This window comes from Herpailurus yagouaroundi, unplaced genomic scaffold (assembly GCF_014898765.1).
Source record: "Herpailurus yagouaroundi ecotype Mexico unplaced genomic scaffold, PumYag 162484, whole genome shotgun sequence".
NCBI classification, from domain to species: Eukaryota; Metazoa; Chordata; class Mammalia; order Carnivora; family Felidae; genus Herpailurus; species Herpailurus yagouaroundi.
In genome coordinates, this window is record NW_024423208.1 from 42,774 (window position 1) to 61,974 (window position 19,201).

The 19,201-nt window shown below is 35.8% G+C and overlaps 1 protein-coding gene across 1 annotated transcript in view; it reads right to left on the reverse strand.

Annotated features, from left to right (window-relative positions):
* Nucleotides 1-10,913: 10,913 nt before the first annotated feature.
* LOC121026794 (thrombospondin type-1 domain-containing protein 7A) overlaps nt 10,914-19,201 on the reverse strand; it is a 68,578-nt gene continuing 60,290 nt past the window's right edge. The window contains exons 14-18 of the mRNA XM_040469577.1: nt 18,799-18,894; nt 14,967-15,049; nt 14,414-14,624; nt 11,880-11,967; nt 10,914-11,208 (exon numbers count right to left, since the gene is read on the reverse strand). Coding sequence (XP_040325511.1) covers nt 11,124-11,208; nt 11,880-11,967; nt 14,414-14,624; nt 14,967-15,049; nt 18,799-18,894 — 563 coding nt within the window. The 3' untranslated portion in view covers nt 10,914-11,123. The remainder of the gene's footprint in view (nt 11,209-11,879; nt 11,968-14,413; nt 14,625-14,966; nt 15,050-18,798; nt 18,895-19,201) is intronic.

The following is a 19,201-nucleotide window of genomic DNA, read 5'->3' on the forward strand; positions in this document are numbered from 1 at the left end:
AGGTGCCCCTCAAAGTCTTCTCTAGTTTTTTTTTTTTTTTAATCACTGGTCAAACATTGCCATAATCCTTAATGCATAATATAAAGTGCGTTATATCATGATTACTACCAGGCATGGCCTCACTTGATCATTTTTTTTTTTTTTACTCCATTATAGGACACCTTTTAATTTGATTTTCCTATAGATTGTTACATATAGATATTAGAATAGGCATGCACACAAAAATTAACTCTTGTGGGGTGCCTGGGTGACTCAGTTAATCCTCTAACTTTGGCTCAGTCATAATCTCATGGTTGCTGGGTTTGAGCCCCGTGCTAACAGCTTGAAGCCTGGAGCCTGTTTTGGATTCTGTGTCTCCCTCTCTCACTATCTCTCTCTCTCTCTCTCTCTCTCTCTCTCTCTCTCTCTCAAAAAATAAATAAACATAAAAAAATTAAAAATATTTCAAGTGTCTTTTATACAATTGCAGATCAAAATTCTGTACTTAATGACTCCTATGTCCAGGATAGTTTTTGTTGATTTTTTTTTTTTTTTTTTTTTTTTTTATAAATAACTTTTCCCATAGGTGGTAAGGTAGTGCCATGAGAAGAAAAGGCTAGTAGCCCTTTGGCAAAGATAATAAGAAGTGATACACATGAAAAAAAAAAATTCCCCAGCAGACAAATCTAAGTGAGTGAACCTTTTATGAAGATAAATTTTGGAAGGGTATGGTTATATGTCAGCTGTCAGACTAGCAGCTGGAGGGTCCCTGGGGACGTGGTTTGACAGAGTCTTCACTCCGATCACTGTTTATGAAAGACTGGGCTGTGAGCCTATGCCTTTCCATAAGCTGTTCACTTTCTCCTCCATGTTACTTTCCAGACTTACTGGCTGACTCCGATTTTGAAATTCATGTTACTTTTCCAGGAAATCAAAACATTATTTTCTATAGGGAATGAATTTTAAATGATTTATTAATGTATGTGCTTGGTTGTTGACAGTCCCCCTCTATTGTTCCAAAGTGAGTTATGGGGATTTAGGAAGCACTCTGAATTGTAACTTTATACTGTTCTATTTCTGCTTTAAAGCAAATAGCATTTCACTTGGCTGTTATTGATACCATAAAATAATATAGTCAGGTTCCTTTTCTATCCTGGAACAAGGGCTTCTAGAAATTTGCAATTGTTCTGTTCTTAATCAGCTTCCCTACCTCATTTGCCATTTTCTCAGCTCCCTCTTATAACTGGCATATTCTCAGTGGTCACTCCCCTGTGATGTTAGGCTTTGTCACTACTGTTTTTATTTCTTCCACTTCTTTTAGGGTTCTGTCTATGTCAACAGTGTGCCTTCTGAAGAGTGTAGGTTAACATACTTCTGGAAAGTTAAATTAAAATGAAATGTATTCATGATGGAATACTAACAACTTTCACCTTTAGATGAATTGTTTCTTAACTCTGCTGGCCTCCTTGTACTTGATCTGCTATGTGATCTTAACCACTCTTTGCCCATAAACCTTGCAGTTCACTAATTACTTTGTTAATTTATTCATCCAACAAGAATTCATTATTCTTATTATGTGCTGGGCTTCATTCCAGGCAAGGAGAAAAACCAATGATGACCTGGCCTCTCCTGTGTGTGAGAAAGGGTAAAAAACTACACCCCCCCCCCCAACACACACCTAAAAAGATATATAGTATCAAGTGCCATAAAATAAAAAAAAAAAAAAAAAACTAAAAAAGGGCAGGAGGATAAAAATGACAAGGATAGTCAAGGAAGGTGGCATTTGAGCACACACCTGTGTAAAGTGAGAGAGTGGCCAGGCCTACATGGAAGTAAAGAATGTCCCCGGTGGAAGTAAGAGAAAAGGCACAGCTTTGAGAAAAGGGTGGTTTTAACAGAACATTGGGACCCAGCTTCAGCACTCCCATGTGACACTGTCCTCAATAGCATGAGATGGGGGTGAGCATGCCCAGGAGAGAGCAAAGAGCAAAGAGTGAGGTGGCAGAGGCCATTGTAAAAGCATCTCTGTCTGAGATTCAAAAATAATAGTAATAAATTTTGGAGGAATAAAATCTAGAAAGCTCTCTTTACTGAAAGGTTAAAACTATTGAAGGCATTAAATTAACCACACGGCATCAACAGAATTGTCATTTAAAAATCATATGTACTAGATAACTGAATCCAATATTAAAAGATGAAAGGTTGCTCAAATTTGCTAGTTGTCAAGGAAATGGAAATGAGAGAGATTGATGTTTTATTATAGCTTGATGGGGACTTTTTTTTTTAAATGACGTATAGTTGACACACAAGTTTACATTAGTTTCAGGTGTACAACATAGTGATTTGACAGGTCTATACATGTGCTGTGTTCACCACAAGTGTAGATACCATCTCTCCCCATAGAACACTGTTACAATGTCATTGACTAGATTTCCTATGCTGTACCTTTTATCCTGCTGACTTATTCAGACTTATTCATTCCATAACTAGAAGCATATACCTCCCACTTCCCTTCACCCATTTTGCCCATCTTCCTTCTCTCTCCCATCTCTGGTAACCACCAGTTGGTTCTTTGTATTTATTGGTCTGTTAATAATATTTTATTTTTTATTTTTTTAGATTTCACATAGAAATGAAATCATACTATATTTGTCTTATTTCACTTAGCTTTATACTCTCTAGGTCCATCCCTATTGTTGTAAATGGCAAGATCTCCTTTTCTATGACTGAGTACTATTCCATTGTGTGTGTGTGTGTGTGTGTGTGTGTGTGTGTGTATAATGTATATAAATGTGTATGTGTATATATATAATGTATATAAATGTGTGTGTGTATATATATATAATGTATATAAATGTGTGTGTGTGTATATATACACACACACCATATTATCATTATTCATTCATCTATAGATAGACAGGGGTTGCTTCCATATCTTGGCTACTGTAAATAATGCTACAATAAAATAGAGTGCATATATCCTGAATTAGTACTTTTTCTCTGGGTAAATATCTAGTAGTGGAATTACCAGGTTGTATGGTATTTCTATTTTTAAAAAATGTTTATTCATTTTGAGAGAGAGAGTGAGAGAATGTATGTGTGTGAGAGTGGGGGAGGGGCAGAGAGAGAGGGAGAGAATCCGAAGCAGGCTCTGGGCTGTCAGTGCAGACCCTGGTGTAGGGCTCAATCTCACAAACTGTGAGATCATGACCTCAGCTGAAATCAAGAGTCAACAGTTGGGCACTTAACCAACTGAGCCACCAGGCACTTGTCATATTTCTATTTTTAATTTTTGAGGACTCTCTAGTGTTTATCATCCTGACTGAACCAATTTATATTCCCACCAACAGTGCATGAAGGTTCCTTTTTCTCCCCTCCTCACCAACACTTGTTATTTTTTGAGTCTAGCCATTTTGACCAGTGTTAAGGTGATAATCTCATTGTGGTTTCAATTTGAATTTTCCTGATGATTAGTTGTATTGAGCATATTTTCATGTGTCTGTTACCCATCTGGATGTCTGCTTTGGAAAAGTGTCTTTTCATGCCTTTTGTGCATTTTAATCATACTATTATTATTTGGTTTTGAGTTGTATAAGTTATTTATATATTTTCAACATTAACCCCTTATTGAATATAACATTTGCAAATATCTTCACCCATTCAATAGGCTGTCTTGTTTTCTTGAGAATTTCCTTCTCTGCGCCAAAGCTTTTTATTTTGGTATAGTCTCAAAAGTTCATTTTTGCTTTTGTTTACCTTGCCTCAGGAGACCTATCTAGAAAAATGTTATTAAGGTCAGTGTCAAGGAAATTACTACCTATGTTTTAGGAGTCTCATGATTACAGGTCTCACATTTAGGTCTTTAATCCATTTTGAGTTTCTTTTTGGGGATGATGTAAGGAAGTGGTCCAGTTTCATTCTTTTGCATGTAGCTTTCCAGTTTCCTTAATACCATGTACTGAAGAGACTGTCTTTCCCCCATTGTATCTTCTTGCCTCCTTTGTCCTAGATCAATTGATCCTATAAGTGTGGGGTTTTTTTTGGGGGGTGGGGGGCTCTGTTTCATTGACTTATGGGTGTGTTTTTGTGCCAGTACCATGTTATTTTGATTACCACAACTTTATAGTGTATCTTGAAATCTGGGATTGTGACCCCCTCTAACTTTGTTCTTTCTCAAGATTTCTTGGGCTATTTGAGGTCTTTTATGTTTACATACAAATTATTCTGTGAAAAATGCTGTTGGTATTTTTATAGAGATTGTATTCAATCTGTAGATTTCTTTGGGTAGTATGGACATTTTATCTATATTCGTTCTTCCAGGCCATGAGCATTGAATATCTTCCTATTTGTGTCATCTTCAGTGAATGTTGTTTTGGTTTTCAGAATGTAGGTTTTTTTGTTTCCTTGGTTTATTTTTAGGTATTTTATTTTTGGTGGTGAAATTGTAAATGGAATTGTTTTCTTTCTCTTTCTGCTATTTTGTATATAGACACAACTGATTTTTGTGTATTATACTGCAACTTTACTGACTTCATTTATTATTTCTAATAATTTTTTGTGGAGTCTTTAGTATTTTCTATGGGTTTGGGTCTTGTCATAACTCAAATTGTGACCAAAAAATGGTGAGATTTGCCTTAGGTGTTGATGAAATTTGGGAGGAGGCAAAGGCCATTTTACTTGTTTGAAAACAGTAATACATAAAAAAAGGAAACCGATTTCTATTGTATCTACTAAATTCAGCCCATTTTTCTCTTTCTCTCTTCCTTCCCCTGTTTGCATCATACTTAGAAGACTATATGATCAAGAAGAAAAATATGGCAGGACCCACATCAGATTGTTAAATCAGGCTGCTTTAGCAGGGAGATACTATGGAGTAAGGTGGAAAGGGGAAGGGAAGGTCATCTGGAAAAAAAAAAAAACCTGCAATAATAGAAAGCATGACTGCATTTAAACATTTTGTATGTACTTAGTATCTTTGGAGAGTAATGGACACTGATGTGAACTGTACTTTGAAGTGTGTGTTGGCTTTTCTTTGGAGTATGTTCGGAGTTTAACGACAGAAATCACTAGGTACTTAGAAGAAGCAAATATGGAATATAGACCAGTCATGTTCATGTTTGTGTTTGCAGGACATAAACTGGAGTTGCAACATAAAACCTGAAGTTAGTAATTTGACACTGCATATCTAGACACATAAAAAAGAATTATCTGGGTGATTGAAACATGTTTTCATCTAGATTCAATTGTCATGAACAATATGGAATATAAGGAGACTGAAAATGAGTTTTCCATCAAGTACTTGAGGCTAGCTGCATATTTTGAGGGGTATCATATATGAAGTTTAAGGGTTCCCTTCTTAATTATATTGCGGCAAACAGCTATTTCAGAAAATGTTTTAACTCCTAGCTGCACTGGCAGTAATTTACACATCCCTTTCTGATTTTGTGAATGTGCGCATCTTAATTTGGAAACAATGTGTGACCTCCTACCTTGTTTGATAGGTTTGGTCTTTTATTAGTAGACATAAGGAGAAAGGCACAGGGAGGGATTTGCCTTCCAACTGAGGGGGCAGTTAGTGTTGCACTCTGTTCGAGAGTGTCTTATTATCCTCTGCTGGTGCTCTTTTAATTGACTGGACACCAACAGGTCATTTGTCCACAATGATGAATGTGGTGGCCTCAGCAGACTTTTAAAGTTAAGGTTTGTGTCTCTTGAACTTTCTCCACTAGAGTTATTAAAAAAAAAAAAAAAAAGATTGAGGAACAGGCAATAGAGCAGTAAAAGTGTTTGGATATTCACTGAAATATATATATATTTTAACCCACCTATGAGCAGCAAATGATGCAAATTAAAAAGTACACTTGAGTAGAATGAAAATGATTTCCATGTTTATGTTTGTCGGCAACGTATTTACAAATAACCCATATGAAAATGTAAAAAAGCATATTACATCTTCACATGCCATCTGTATTAACTGAATAAAGCTAGTGACATTATTTTCAAATCTGTAATTGTACATAGACATCTTGTGCATTAAAAAAGAAATGTACATAATTTAAAATAAATTACATTACACGATTTACAAAGTAATATTAACAAAAACTTCTTAGACAGCTGCCTCCTTATTTAAACAAAATAAATATTCAGGTAATTAAATTAACAAAAAAACACTTAGGGGATTATAATTTATATAAAGACATATTGCAAATTTAATAAAGTTATATTTTACAATGACAGATACTGATCTCTTCAAATCTCTGTGCTACAAATAGGCAGGAAAAAGTACCAGAGAGGGGATCTTAATGTTTACTTTTTAAAAACAAACACACATAGATTGCTGAAAAATAGTTGTGAAAATTTCATTGAAGTTTCAAAGTAGATGCTCTAGAAACTAGTGCTTTTAAGAAAAAAAAGTCTACGAAACACAAGACTGACAGTTTTACATTCTAAATAGACTAGAGATTTTGATTGCTGAAAACATGACTGCCACAAACTAAAAGTTTTTGTATACTGCTCGTTTTCAGATCTGGCTGGGTAGAAGCATGAAAACATAAAACTACGTTAACTCTATCCACTTAGCATGTTTTACTCAATAAAGTAGACATAACCATTTTCAGTGTCCCTGCTAGACAGAGAATTACCATCATCACACTGCAAAACATCCTTTTTATGAAGAGTCATGCTTCCTAGGCCCACACTCCAGTTTAAGAGGCCGAAATCCTCTTCTGTAGTCAGGGCTACCTGAAGATGGGACCAGGTGGGACAGGCAGATGTTGTATTCTCACATGTAAACTAGACCTAAGAAAGCTCCCTTGCTGACAAGATTCTTCACAAATTCTTTCCCGTAAGGCTCTCCCTTTCAACACCTTCGGACTTGGTGGGAAATAGAACAAGAAACACGTCTGAATTTGGCAATACTTTTTTACACATACATCTCAGATGATTTTGGAAGCATGATTCTTACAAATCTATTCAAACTCCCACTAAGCCCAAGAAGGGGCTCTCCTTTCTGTAAGGTACAGGCCTGCCTTCCTCTCTTAACAGGGTGGGACATGAGCACAGAGGTGAGGAGGAGGGAGAGATAACTGGGTCATACTTAAGAGGATAGAAATTGACATTTTTACAGAAAGTCTACAGTATTTTTTTTTTTTTTTGAGGGGGGTATGTCTTCTACATCTTACGTTTTGTTTGAATCAAGATGTTCACACTCTAAGTGACACTTGGACTGTAATAGGTAAGAAATAGCTTCACCTTTTCCCCCCTTACTTAACACTTTGAGCATGCATTGGTAGATGGCAGTTCTGAGAAGAGTAGACAACATTGTTGTTAAGAGAGCAGAGAGACACCAGAGAAAATGATCATAAAGGAGCAATGGGGACAGAGATTTAGAGGAGGTTACTGAGAGATATTACTTCCTGTAAGAAGTTCTGCATATGTGGCTTTATCTTGGAATGTCCAGGAACTTAACAGTGTTCTGATTAAGCCACAATGAGCATTGCCACCTGCCTGAGGGCAAAGGAGGGTTACAGCAAAAGCCTAACAGCATGGCCTGAGACATGGACATTACACAAGGTAAAAATCTCACACTAGAGACAAATCGAGTAAAGGGTGATTTAAGTAACTTCTTCACTCATTAAACATAATTCTTTTTTTGAATGTCTTCCATACAAAAGTCATGACTAATTGTTTTACAGTGTCTAGCAGAGTATCTTACATGTGATAATTCAAGAAGTATTTGTTTTGTCATAAGTGATTTGTGCTTTGTTATAATTAAGAACATGCTTTTATGCACTCCTTTCTAAATTAGCTTGAAGCTACACTATAGTGTCTTCAAAAAGGCTTTCAAATAAGAATTCTGGTCTATATCCTAGATGAGATAGTGATAAAGAAGCAAATCACCCTCTAAAGAGAGATCAGTTGTGCCAATTTTGTGTGGTTTCTATTGAAACAATCCAACAAAATAGTATAATACTGTGTCATTCTTTTTTTTTCTTTTTTTTTTTTAAACCAAACAGACCTTCATGTTTATAGAGCTGTAGTTCTAAATCTTTTGTGGGCTCAAAGGTCATTTTGGTAAGGCAAAAGTGTCAACGGACCAGTTACTAGTATATCCCCCTCCTGAACTGCTAGATTGAACAGGAGGAATAAAATATTTATAACATTCCAGTAACGTACTTCATTCATTATTGCCTCATGCCAGGAACAAAACTAAGGCTATTTTCATGTTGTAAACATGAATATAGTAACCTTCATTTGTCCAAAATAGCCAGCTGGCTACATGTCCTGCCTTCCATCTTTGTAACAAGAGGCCACCCAGTATTTATCCTAACAGTGAACTTCCAATACGTTCCCTAGTGTTAGGTCACATTGAACCCAGTCTCCTTCATATACATAGTGTTGTAAAATGTAACTAATTTAAGAATAAAATAATGTATTTTCATGAAATTAATTTTGATCAGTTCATTAATTCTTAATATATGGGTTACACGATACTGATCTGCCTTCTGAATTAGTGACCTTTTACAATATCAGAAGTATAGCTTTTGTGCAATGCTATTTTATTCTATTCAGTAACTTCAAAGTTAGTAGGTGCTGCATGCGTTTTATAAGGCTGTTAGCTAAATTCTTCAAGTAACTGCAGATTATTTCTCAACCATTTTGTACAAATGGAGTTCATTTTATTCAAAGAGATCAACTTGAGGATTATCTGGAAGACCCCTGAGTGCATACACTGACGATCACAGTTTTAGAACAATCATATGATTTTTATTCCTTCTCTTCAATAAGACAGATGCAATGGAATTTGTTTTTATGAGTTTTTTTGTTTAAATCTTTGATTTAAAGTAAAATTCTCATCTTTGTGACCACCTATTTGCTTTTAAATGATTTGCTTTGCCTAATACAGTGAATGTTTAATAAGGAATTAGTGCTTTATACATTTAATTCTTAGTGAAATAGGTAGAAATTTGTTAATTTTTGAGGCAATAACATCTGATAATCTGATGTTTTTTGTAATCTTTGCAAATAATCCAATGAACAGCAGGGGGAGCTCAAACTCTACTATGAATGTAAAACACCTAGTCTAAACCACTTTTATAGCAACACAGCTATGTTTAAGATAAGATAGCTTATTATACTATTTTTAAAAGACCTGAAAACCTAATGTCCTCCCCTCTACAAAATGTTGTTGCAGTAAATGTTGCCTGAAAAATGGAATTGCTTTTTAATGGCACCTTTTGAATTTTCTTTTCACACACAAGAAGTCTACCAAATCAGATAGATAGTACTTCACTGTGCCTTTCCCAGGGCTACTTCTGTGAAAAATACAACTACTTCCAAAACAGTGAAAAAGTTGGATGACTCCTTTTCACTTTTGAAATTAAACAGTTCTCATATTCTAAGGTAAATGAATGAAAACAAAAGATGACACAAGAGGTAAGCACTGAAAAAACTTCTAGACCAGTGGTCAGCAAACCACAACCTGCAAATGAATGTGACCTGATGACTGTCTTTATAATGGGAGGTTTACTGGGAAACTGCCGTGTTCATTCTTCTATGTACTGTGTATTGTCTACACCTGCATTCTTCTGATGACAGAATTGAGAAGCTGTGACAAAGACCTGGCTGAAAATTTCTATCTGGGCCTTGACAGAAAATTTTGCGACCCTTGGTCTAGATATTTAACAAAGCCCTGGGCAAAACACTTATTCTCTCTTGAAAATTTTAGCTTTTGAAATCATACAAAGACTCCTTCAAATTTTAGTAGTAAGAAAGACACAACCATGGATACATTTGACATGAAACGAAGAATGTGAATCGGGAAAAAGAAGAGTCAACACACAATTTTGATTCCTTTTAGTTACAAAAATTATCAAGACCTTATTTTCTCCATCTGCTCAAAATTAAAAAGACAACCAGCTCCTTTTTTTCTTTTCTTTTCTTTTTTTAACAAAGATAACAAATATAAAAATCTAGTCATAAACAGCCTTCAAAGTACAATTAAAAACCAACTAGAGAGATCCATCTTTTGAAAGGTTAATGAGTTCGGGATTTGAACATTTAAATCCCTACCATGTGGTTGATTTCGCAATGGCTGCAGCAATGAGGAAGAGTGTATACAGCAGATGTAATAGCGAATTCCATCCTGTTGTCATCCAAACTGAACTTTGTACTCTTTAGAATGCAAGAACTTGCAAATGTCTCCATGACACTCTGAGCACATATGTCTTCATCCCATATGAAAAGAGGCAGTTTCTATGGCAATACTGGTTAAGTGCCTATCATGCTGCACTAATATAGTGCAAAAATGTGCCTTCCATATAGCAAAAGAGATGCAGGCAACCAGTTTGAAAATTAGGGAAAGTAGAAATATATTAACACAAGCAAATAAGTTTTCCAGACAATAACCACTATAAAATACTGAACTTGAGGACTTTTTTTTTTTTCTCTAAGATCCTAGTACATGTCCAGCATTCGTATTTTGGAGAAAGACACGAACTAATTCTTAGAAGAAAGTCTTTGCCTCTGAAATGCAGGTTAATGAAAGCTATCATCAACGACCAAGATGCTGAATTTACTCAATGGGTTTTCTCCGCTTAGAGCTTATCTTTTATTCGCTTATCTTTTATTCACCATTAAAATTGCTTATTAACAAGTACATAGTCTGATGTAGTAATGTGTATCATTCAATTGCGTATACATGTTGTTATGCTTCACTATAGTATTGTAGAGATCTTGGTATAAACTCTTCATGCTAAAATGTTGTTACGGGTTAACACTGCCGACAGAGGCTTGGATCAGGCATCCTAACTGAACAATTCCACAACCATATTTTAGAGATGAATGTGAATTGTCAGTTGATAGATTTCAGAAAAGATCACAGAAAACTTAGAATGCAGCATGTATTCAACTAAAACTCCTAGAATTCTCAGGGCTGTTTTTTTTTTTTGTTTGTTTTTGTTTTTTTGTAAGTGGTACTGTCTTAATATCTCCAATGGCACTGTGATTTTCACTCCTTTCTTTGATGCTCTTTTAAAAAGTTACATTGCATTTTAATTCACACAGTATGAAGAGCTTTGTGGCTTCTGGATGTCTACTGCAAAGTCAGAAATCTGAAACTGGTTGTTGCCAGGGTAAGTTATATTTTACATGTCTGCGTCTCCATCATAGGCTAAGGTTAAAGGTTTCAGTCGGTTGTTTTGCCTTCTTTGGGGTTTCTTTGGCTTTTTGCTGTAAACAACACAATAGGAGAAAGAATCATTTGTAAATTTTACTGTTTCAAATGACAAACTTTGAAATGTATTGATAAAGTTGCTAATTGCCTGTATGACCTAAATTCAATCTTAGAATTGGATACTCTGGTATCTTTGAATTTCTTAGGTATGGTCTGAATAAAATTGAAAAAGAACTCCTCCCGTATTTTATTATCTTATAAAAGTGAATTATCAAATGGTATTCCTCTGGTACTAACAATGGAAATACTGTAGTATAGTCATTTATATTTGAGCAGAAATCTTCGTAAATAATACATAATTTATAATATATGTTTAAAAAGGTAGTTGAATCGGATTAGGTATGACCATAATCTCTTCCTCCAGTGGTAACTGAGGATCAGTCTGGAGTTCACCGTAAGCATATGAAGCAGTATTCTCTTGCAGAACCAAGAACACACTTAAGATGACCTGGCGCAGCTCTGGCTCATTTTCAGATTTCAAACGGCTCAGATTTGGTAGGTTTTAGACCAACTATGACAGAAGCCATTTTTATTTAGAATTGCAGACGAACACTCAATGTGGAATACTTATTTGATATAGTTTGCTGTTCCTGTGTTATGGTCAACCGACAGTATTTTTGCTGAAATAGATTGTTGTGCCCCCTTAGATTGTGAAATAGTTACTCACCAAGCTAGATAAATCATGGAGACAATAAAGATGAGTAACACAAATGCCCCAGCTGCTACACCGTAAACCCAGGTCTTTAGTCTCCCATCTAAGAAGAATGGATATCAGTCATTAATTTACATTAGTTTGGTGTGTGATTTTATATATATATATATATGTGTATATATATATATATATATGAGACAGTCTTTAACTATGACCAATGACCAGCCACATATGACCACATTGTTTCAAAACAAAATGAATTATTGCTTAGGCACAGTTAATGATGAATGCAACGCTGCTACTATGAGTTAGATGCTGCTTCATTAAAGGTAAATTATCAATGAGACTTGAAAGGCAAAGAAATAATGTTTTCAATTAAATTTGTGTTCAGATTTCAAGTTTATATGCCTAAATTTTTGCTGCTGCTTAACTAAATTTTAGTTCAAATGAAATATGTGTGTAATGCTAAATAAACATTTTGTTCTGATTTTCACTCTAAGAATGGCAATTACAAGAAGAAAAATAATGCAATTTCAAGAAAGTCCAATAGTTTAGGGTTGATGTAGACAGGTATTTGAACATAAATTTTGTCACTTTAGCCTTTTTTTTCCTACATGAATTGAAAGTGAATCTATTCAACATTTTTTTTAGAATTAATCTTTTATCTAATTTACACTTACACTGTATTTTAAGGTTCATTTGACAACATCATTTGCGAAAATAGCCAAGTTTGATTATAACATATAAATTTTTAACTCTGAATAATTTTTTTCTAACTTTTCTATTATGTGGAATTAGGCAAGACAGGAACTTCCCTAATTTGGTTTTCTGGTCTTATTTTCTTTGAACTTCTTAGTTTTGTGCTGAGAATAAACTTCAACTAGAAGATAGTATTAATAACCTTACCTAACTTAATCTGAAACTCACATCAACATATATTTTCTGTTGCATACATAAAATTAAAGGTGCTATTGGTGCAAAAATTATAGATTGGGCAAATGGACTTCAGAGACACTCTGGTTTATTTAATATTTGGAAGGCATCAAAAACAAATGTTTTTTCTACCTGAAGCTGGATCAACCCAGGGGGTCCATTAGTTGGAAACAATCTGTTAATATTCTAAATAGCCTTCTTTTCAATTCTAAAGACTTAAAAAATTAGACACTGGTTTAAAATCTGCCCTGAGAGTTCTTCAACAAATAATCTTTGAGTTCCTCAAAAACCAAGAACAATGCCTAAATGTACTTTTTAAGAACACAAACCTTTTTAATATACTAAAATACTCACTTTAGGGAAGCTATATATTAAACTTAAAACACTCTTTTTAAAAACCAGTTTTGATTTGAGGAGATCTGCATGGATTCTTATTCAAGGTCACAATTGCTAACAGCCATTTGCTGGTCCACGATCTTGAATACTGAGAGAAGAGTTTCCCGTGTTTGCAAAGACAAGTCAGCTTTGCAAAATATATTGTATTTCAGCTAAGAACCTTACCAAGGCAGGGATAATGTGGTTAAATCACAGTATTTGAGCTACCTCACTCCAAAACTGAAAATACTTAAAATCCTAATAATGATTCTCCAGTAAGGGAAAGTGTTTTGACTTAATACATTCCAAAGAGAGATGTGCTAGCTATGAGGATTCTTTCTTTTCTCATGTTTCTAACAAGTATAAGGTAGACTGCACCTGGCTTTGCCTGGAGATTTCCTTTGGTCACTAACTAGCAATTCCTCTTGGTGTAAGAGACACCATCATGATCTTACCTACCATATAGCCTTCATAGCACAATTTTCAGTACCAGCGTTAGTTCTAGGAATAAGCATATAGTTGATTTCAACTGGGGAGAGAAAGTATGCAGAGTAGGGATAGCATTTTATTAGACCTACAAGCTTTTGCCCGTATTGGCTTCAAGTCCATTACTAGACACATTAAGAATGTCTGTTTAATATGACAGGGGTCTGGTCAGTCTTCAAATTTAGATCATCCCATCTAGACAGGAAGGCTCCATCCCTGCCCTTCTGTATCTGATGCTAGTACAGGTTCTGATTACTTCAGTTTATCAAACGGAAGAGCTGATAGAAATTGGGCTGGCCACCAAGTGCCCCTTGGCACAGCACTGCATTACTGATGTTCCTATTTTAGGTTCAAATTATTACCCGTCTGTGGTCAAATGAAAAATTCTTGAATGTCTTTACAGTTTTATTTGTTTCAGTTCTGAATGACAATACACTTTTTTCCTCATTAATATTTTCACTGTTAGATTTCTTTATTCAATATGATCGTAATTATACTTGTAAATGTAGGTCTGAGATCAAAATAACTAATACCCTAATTTTTTTTTCCATAGAAGAAAGTCATTTCTCTGAACTTTGAGCATGAGTGCTTTTTTTATAATAGTACAAACATAATATATGGCAGTATCAGAATAAATGAGTACAGATGAAATAATTAATAGCTCATATGAAAATGCTTGCTCATTCTTTTAATCCTTTGACATGGTTAAATGTATAAGTAAGAGATTCTACATCAACACTGTCTAGTCACTTCACCTGGCCCAAATGGCTGTAGAAACCAGGTCCTTCCCCGTCCTGTTGGGTTATTGGAGGATGGGGTTGGATGTACTGCGCGACTCGTTTTCACATCTCCTCTTTTGTCCTCCACAGTGGGTATCACCACCACGGGGATAAGTGTGCATTGCTCAAGTGTACCATTAGAAGACATGACTTCAGTGTATCCTTCTTCACAACTGCATGTCCTCATCTGCAGGAGAACAAGAGGATTTCTACACATATAAGGTGATCTTTGAAAGCATGACAGATAGGACTTGAAGAGAAGGCTTTCAAGAAGTATTGTTTTGGAAGTTTACCACATGTAGTTTCTGTCTTAACTACATAAAAAAGGACATACATTTTTTACTGTACACAAATTATTCTAACAGAAACAAGTACATTCAGAATTATTTACATTGATAAACAGAGAGGTCCAGAAATTAAGTTGCAGGCCTCAAGACGTGCGTTTTGGGGGGGGAAATGGACTGTACAAGAGTCAGTGGGGGGAGAAATAATGAAGCTAGTTTATTTATCCTAATGAATTCACACATACCTCACTACAGTAAGAGTGGGGTTGACTACACGGTGGGTTACAAGACCTGTCAGCATCAGGCTGGCGCACCACCAAGCAGCCCCCTGCAGAACAGAAAATCATACATTGACAAGCAGCATCTCTTGCAATGATAGAAATACACAATTGTATAGACGTGTCTTTGAATCCTGAACCACTTTGGGATTTTTCTGAGAGCAACTGATTGTGAGATAGTTGGTTAACCTTGACCACTTTATACAGGAACTTGAGGCTCTTCTTTTTTATTTTTCTTAACATTTACTTATTTAAAAAAAAAAATTTTTTAACGTTTATTTATTTTTGAGACAGAGAGAGACAGAGCATGAATGGGGGAGGGTCAGAGAGAGAGGGAGTCACAGAATCTGAAACAGGCTCCAGGCTCTGAGCTGTCAGCACAGAGCCCGACGCGGGGCTCGAACTCATGGACCGTGAGATTGTGACCTAAGCTGAATCCGGTGCTCAACCGACTGAGCCACCCAGGCGCCCCAACATTTACTTATTTTTTGAGAGAGAGCGTGAGCAGGGGAAGCACAAAGAGAGAGGGAGTTACAGATTCTGAAGCAGGTTCCAGGCTCTGAGCTGTCAGCACAGAGCCCAACGTGGGGCTCAAATTCAAGAACTGTGAGATCATGACTTGAGCTGAAGTTGGATGCTTAACTGACTGAGCCACCCAGGCGCCCCAGAGACTCTTGTTCTTCTTCAGAACAGATGGCACAGAGCCTGGAACTCAGCAGGTGCTCAGTAAGTGCTTGTTTTTTAGTTGCTAATTTGAAAACACTAATTGCACAAGGGCTATTTCTATCCTAGAACCCCCTGTTGGCCCAGTTTAACATTACAAAACAGATTTAATTTTCCTTCAAAGTTAACTTTTTTCTTGGCTATTCAAAGAAATAGTTGTCACATTCTTTGAGATGTCTCTTTAATTTACGTGACTACCACATACATGTTCTTTAATAATGCGTATTTCTTTGAGAAAATTTACAATTCCTGCTAATTCAGGAGTTGTGGGGGTAGAGGAAAGAAAACACTTGTAGCTACTAGGAGGTATATTTATGTTATTGTTTAAACTTGACATGGCAGCGCTGTTTTTTCTTCCTTCTCTTTCTTCTTTTCAAGTAAAGTGTGCCTGCATAAATTGTTAAAAGTGAGGTTTTAAGGGGCGCCTGGGTGGCGCAGTCGGTTAAGCGTCCGACTTCAGCCAGGTCACGATCTCGCGGTCCGTGAGTTCGAGCCCCGCGTCGGGCTCTGGGCTGAGGGCTCAGAGCCTGGAGCCTGCTTCCGATTCTGTGACTCCCTCTCTCTCTGCCCCTCCCCCGTTCATGCTCTGTCTCTCTCTGTCCCAAAAATAAATAAACGTTGAAAAAAAAAAAATTTATATGTAAAAAAAAAAAAAAAAAGTGAGGTTTTAAGATGGGAACAGATGTCCTAGAGAAACCATATTGCTGATATGGAAGGAACTTAGAGTTTCAAACCATACTTGCTCACTTGAACAGAATTTTAGGAAAGCAAAGTTTTTTCCTTTATTTATGGAACTGATCATCCCCTGGGATTTAATCAAAGATAACTATTGTTAATTCTTTGCCTTATCTCTCAATAATGTAAATACACTATTCATCAAAAAAAAAAAATTTGTGATGGGAAAGCAGTTAGTCATTGCAAGGCAATTGCAGTTAAATGTCCATGTTTGAGTTATTATCATTAAACACATGAAGGAAAATAACATCTTGATTTCTAATAAGGACAACTTCATAAGACAGAAGCAGGGGGTCAAGGTAGGTAATATACTTCACATGCTTGTCTATTTCTCATAAAGAAATCTTACCACTCCTAAAAGATGGAAGAAGAATGCATACAGAGTTTATCACAAATCATTTACATGTTGGCTTTTTGGTATCAAAGAGTATTAGAAAGAAATACATGGAATAGTTTAACGAATTAAAAAGAAGGTGAACATATGATTTCTACAGTAAGTCTTTTAAAATTTGACTTACCTTGACATTGGGGACTATCCCCAATTTTAGTGAGAAAAGAGCTTTTTTTTTATTTTATTATTTTTTTTAAATTTTTTTTCAACGTTTATTTATTTTTGGGACAGAGAGAGACAGAGCGTGAACAGGGGAGGGGCAGAGAGAGAGAGGGAGACACAGAATCGGAAACAGGCTCCAGGCTCTGAGCCATCAGCCCAGAGCCCGACGCGGGGCTCGAACCCACGGACCGCGAGATCGTGACCTGGCTGAAGTCGGATGCTCAACCGACTGCGCCACCCAGGCGCCCCGAAAAGAGCTTTTAATATGTAGAAGAACAGGCTAACAAATATTATTTGCATCCATGTTTGGAAAAAAGCCCTGAGAAGTAATAGGACCCTCTGGGGAAGCTGCAACAGCCCCTCTGAATAGTTTAAAGAATGCAGACCTTCATTTTCAACACTTGAGTCGAATGCACCACCTCTATAAATGCCTTCAAATTTAGAAAATCTATGCTTCCCTTCCCAGGACTCTTTCTCCCCATATGCCTCTTAACAGTGGTGTGGTTGGAACCTTTTCTGCCTAATACTGAGAGAGAGCAAAGAGTTTCCTGGCAGGGGTCTCTTCTTTGTTATATATGTGTCCACTGGGGGTTGCTATTATCAATGGTTTCTTGATACAGATTTGTCATGTATAAAATCTTATCTTCACAAAAACATAATTTGATATCCTGTTCCAGCTTTCATAGGGAGGAAATAAGTAATTACGTTTAAATAAATGCAGGTAATTTAAAATTTAATATAAAAATTGATGCTTTCCAAAAAGCATATTGATTCCTGTTCCTGTTATCTTGATGTATATATTACAGCTAAATTTATAAATGGACATTACTCACAGACACCCAAATGCACATTACTTTCTCTCTCTGCCAGAGGGTCAAAACGATGGCAGTACGTCAGCAGGTTCCCCTAAGCAGTTAACTGTCAAACTCATGCTACTGCTGCACTATGAAGATCTCTATAGATTAGACTTACACAAATAAATTGTTGAAGGAGAGATCTTAGATCTTTGGGTCATATGTTTAAGGTTGAGGTTCTGGCTCCAACCTTGTTTTTTTTTTCCTAGGAAATTTGCAAGGTGGTTCAGTACATACCTGGAGCCAAGTTTCTTGCTACTTCATAGGGACATTAAGATCCCTTGCATTTACTGAGTTTAGATAAGGAGACTTGAAGTAATTGCAGATTAGAGAAGCTCTTTGGGGGTATATTTGGGTCAAGGGACATTTCAGAAAGATTTTTCATTTGGATTTCTTCTTTGAGTATAGAATTTTTGAGTGGAGACAGAGTGGGTTAGCTGCCCAGATAGTCTGGGCTTGAGATTTGCCAACAGATTTTACCTATTAATGAATAGAAAACTAAAACATAGATTTCTGAATTATCTAAGTATCAAGGTACTTAGATTTGTAAAACCATACTCCCTTTGTAATACTTCTGGTCTGCATGTATATGGTCTCTAAGATCCAGAAACAAAATATATATCTATATCTTTAGTAGGTGGTAAGTTATTCACATATAAAAATTGTTAGAAAAGATAATCTGAGAATTATGATAATTTATTGGAATTAGACTATTTTAACCAAACTCATGCAGCAATGTCTAAAATGGCTAGATGAGGGAGAATTTAATTGAAACATTAAAAAATAGTCATTGGTCACCAGTTATATATAGCCTAGTTACTGAATTCGAAACATGTTTTGGATACCTTGAGTATCTTTGTCTCCTTAATTGTTTAACCAACTGCATGTGTGTTACAGGAAGACTTTCAAAAACCAAAGAAATTTGGAGGTTTACCTGTTACGTTTATACCATCTGACCTTTGACACCAGACTGTTCGGGAAGAACCTTTCCAAGCACTGGCCATCCATTTGTATTCATAACACTGTCCATCTGCAGGGACACAATTAACATGAACAGAAGCATTCTGCTGTCTAGAAGGGCAATCGTGGGGAAAGTATATTAGGAAAATATTTATAAACAACTGAAAAGTGGTGAATCCATCTCAAAAATGATTCGAATGTTACTGTCCTAAAATTACCATAGAAATGTTATAAAATTCTCGATACATTGCTAAATCCCAACTAATGTTTTATGTCCACTGTCATATCTGATGTGAACTTGGATTTTTAATATAACGTAACGTTCAAAGTATTATAAAATATCAAATTTACATACAGGGGCAAATAATAACAAAAAA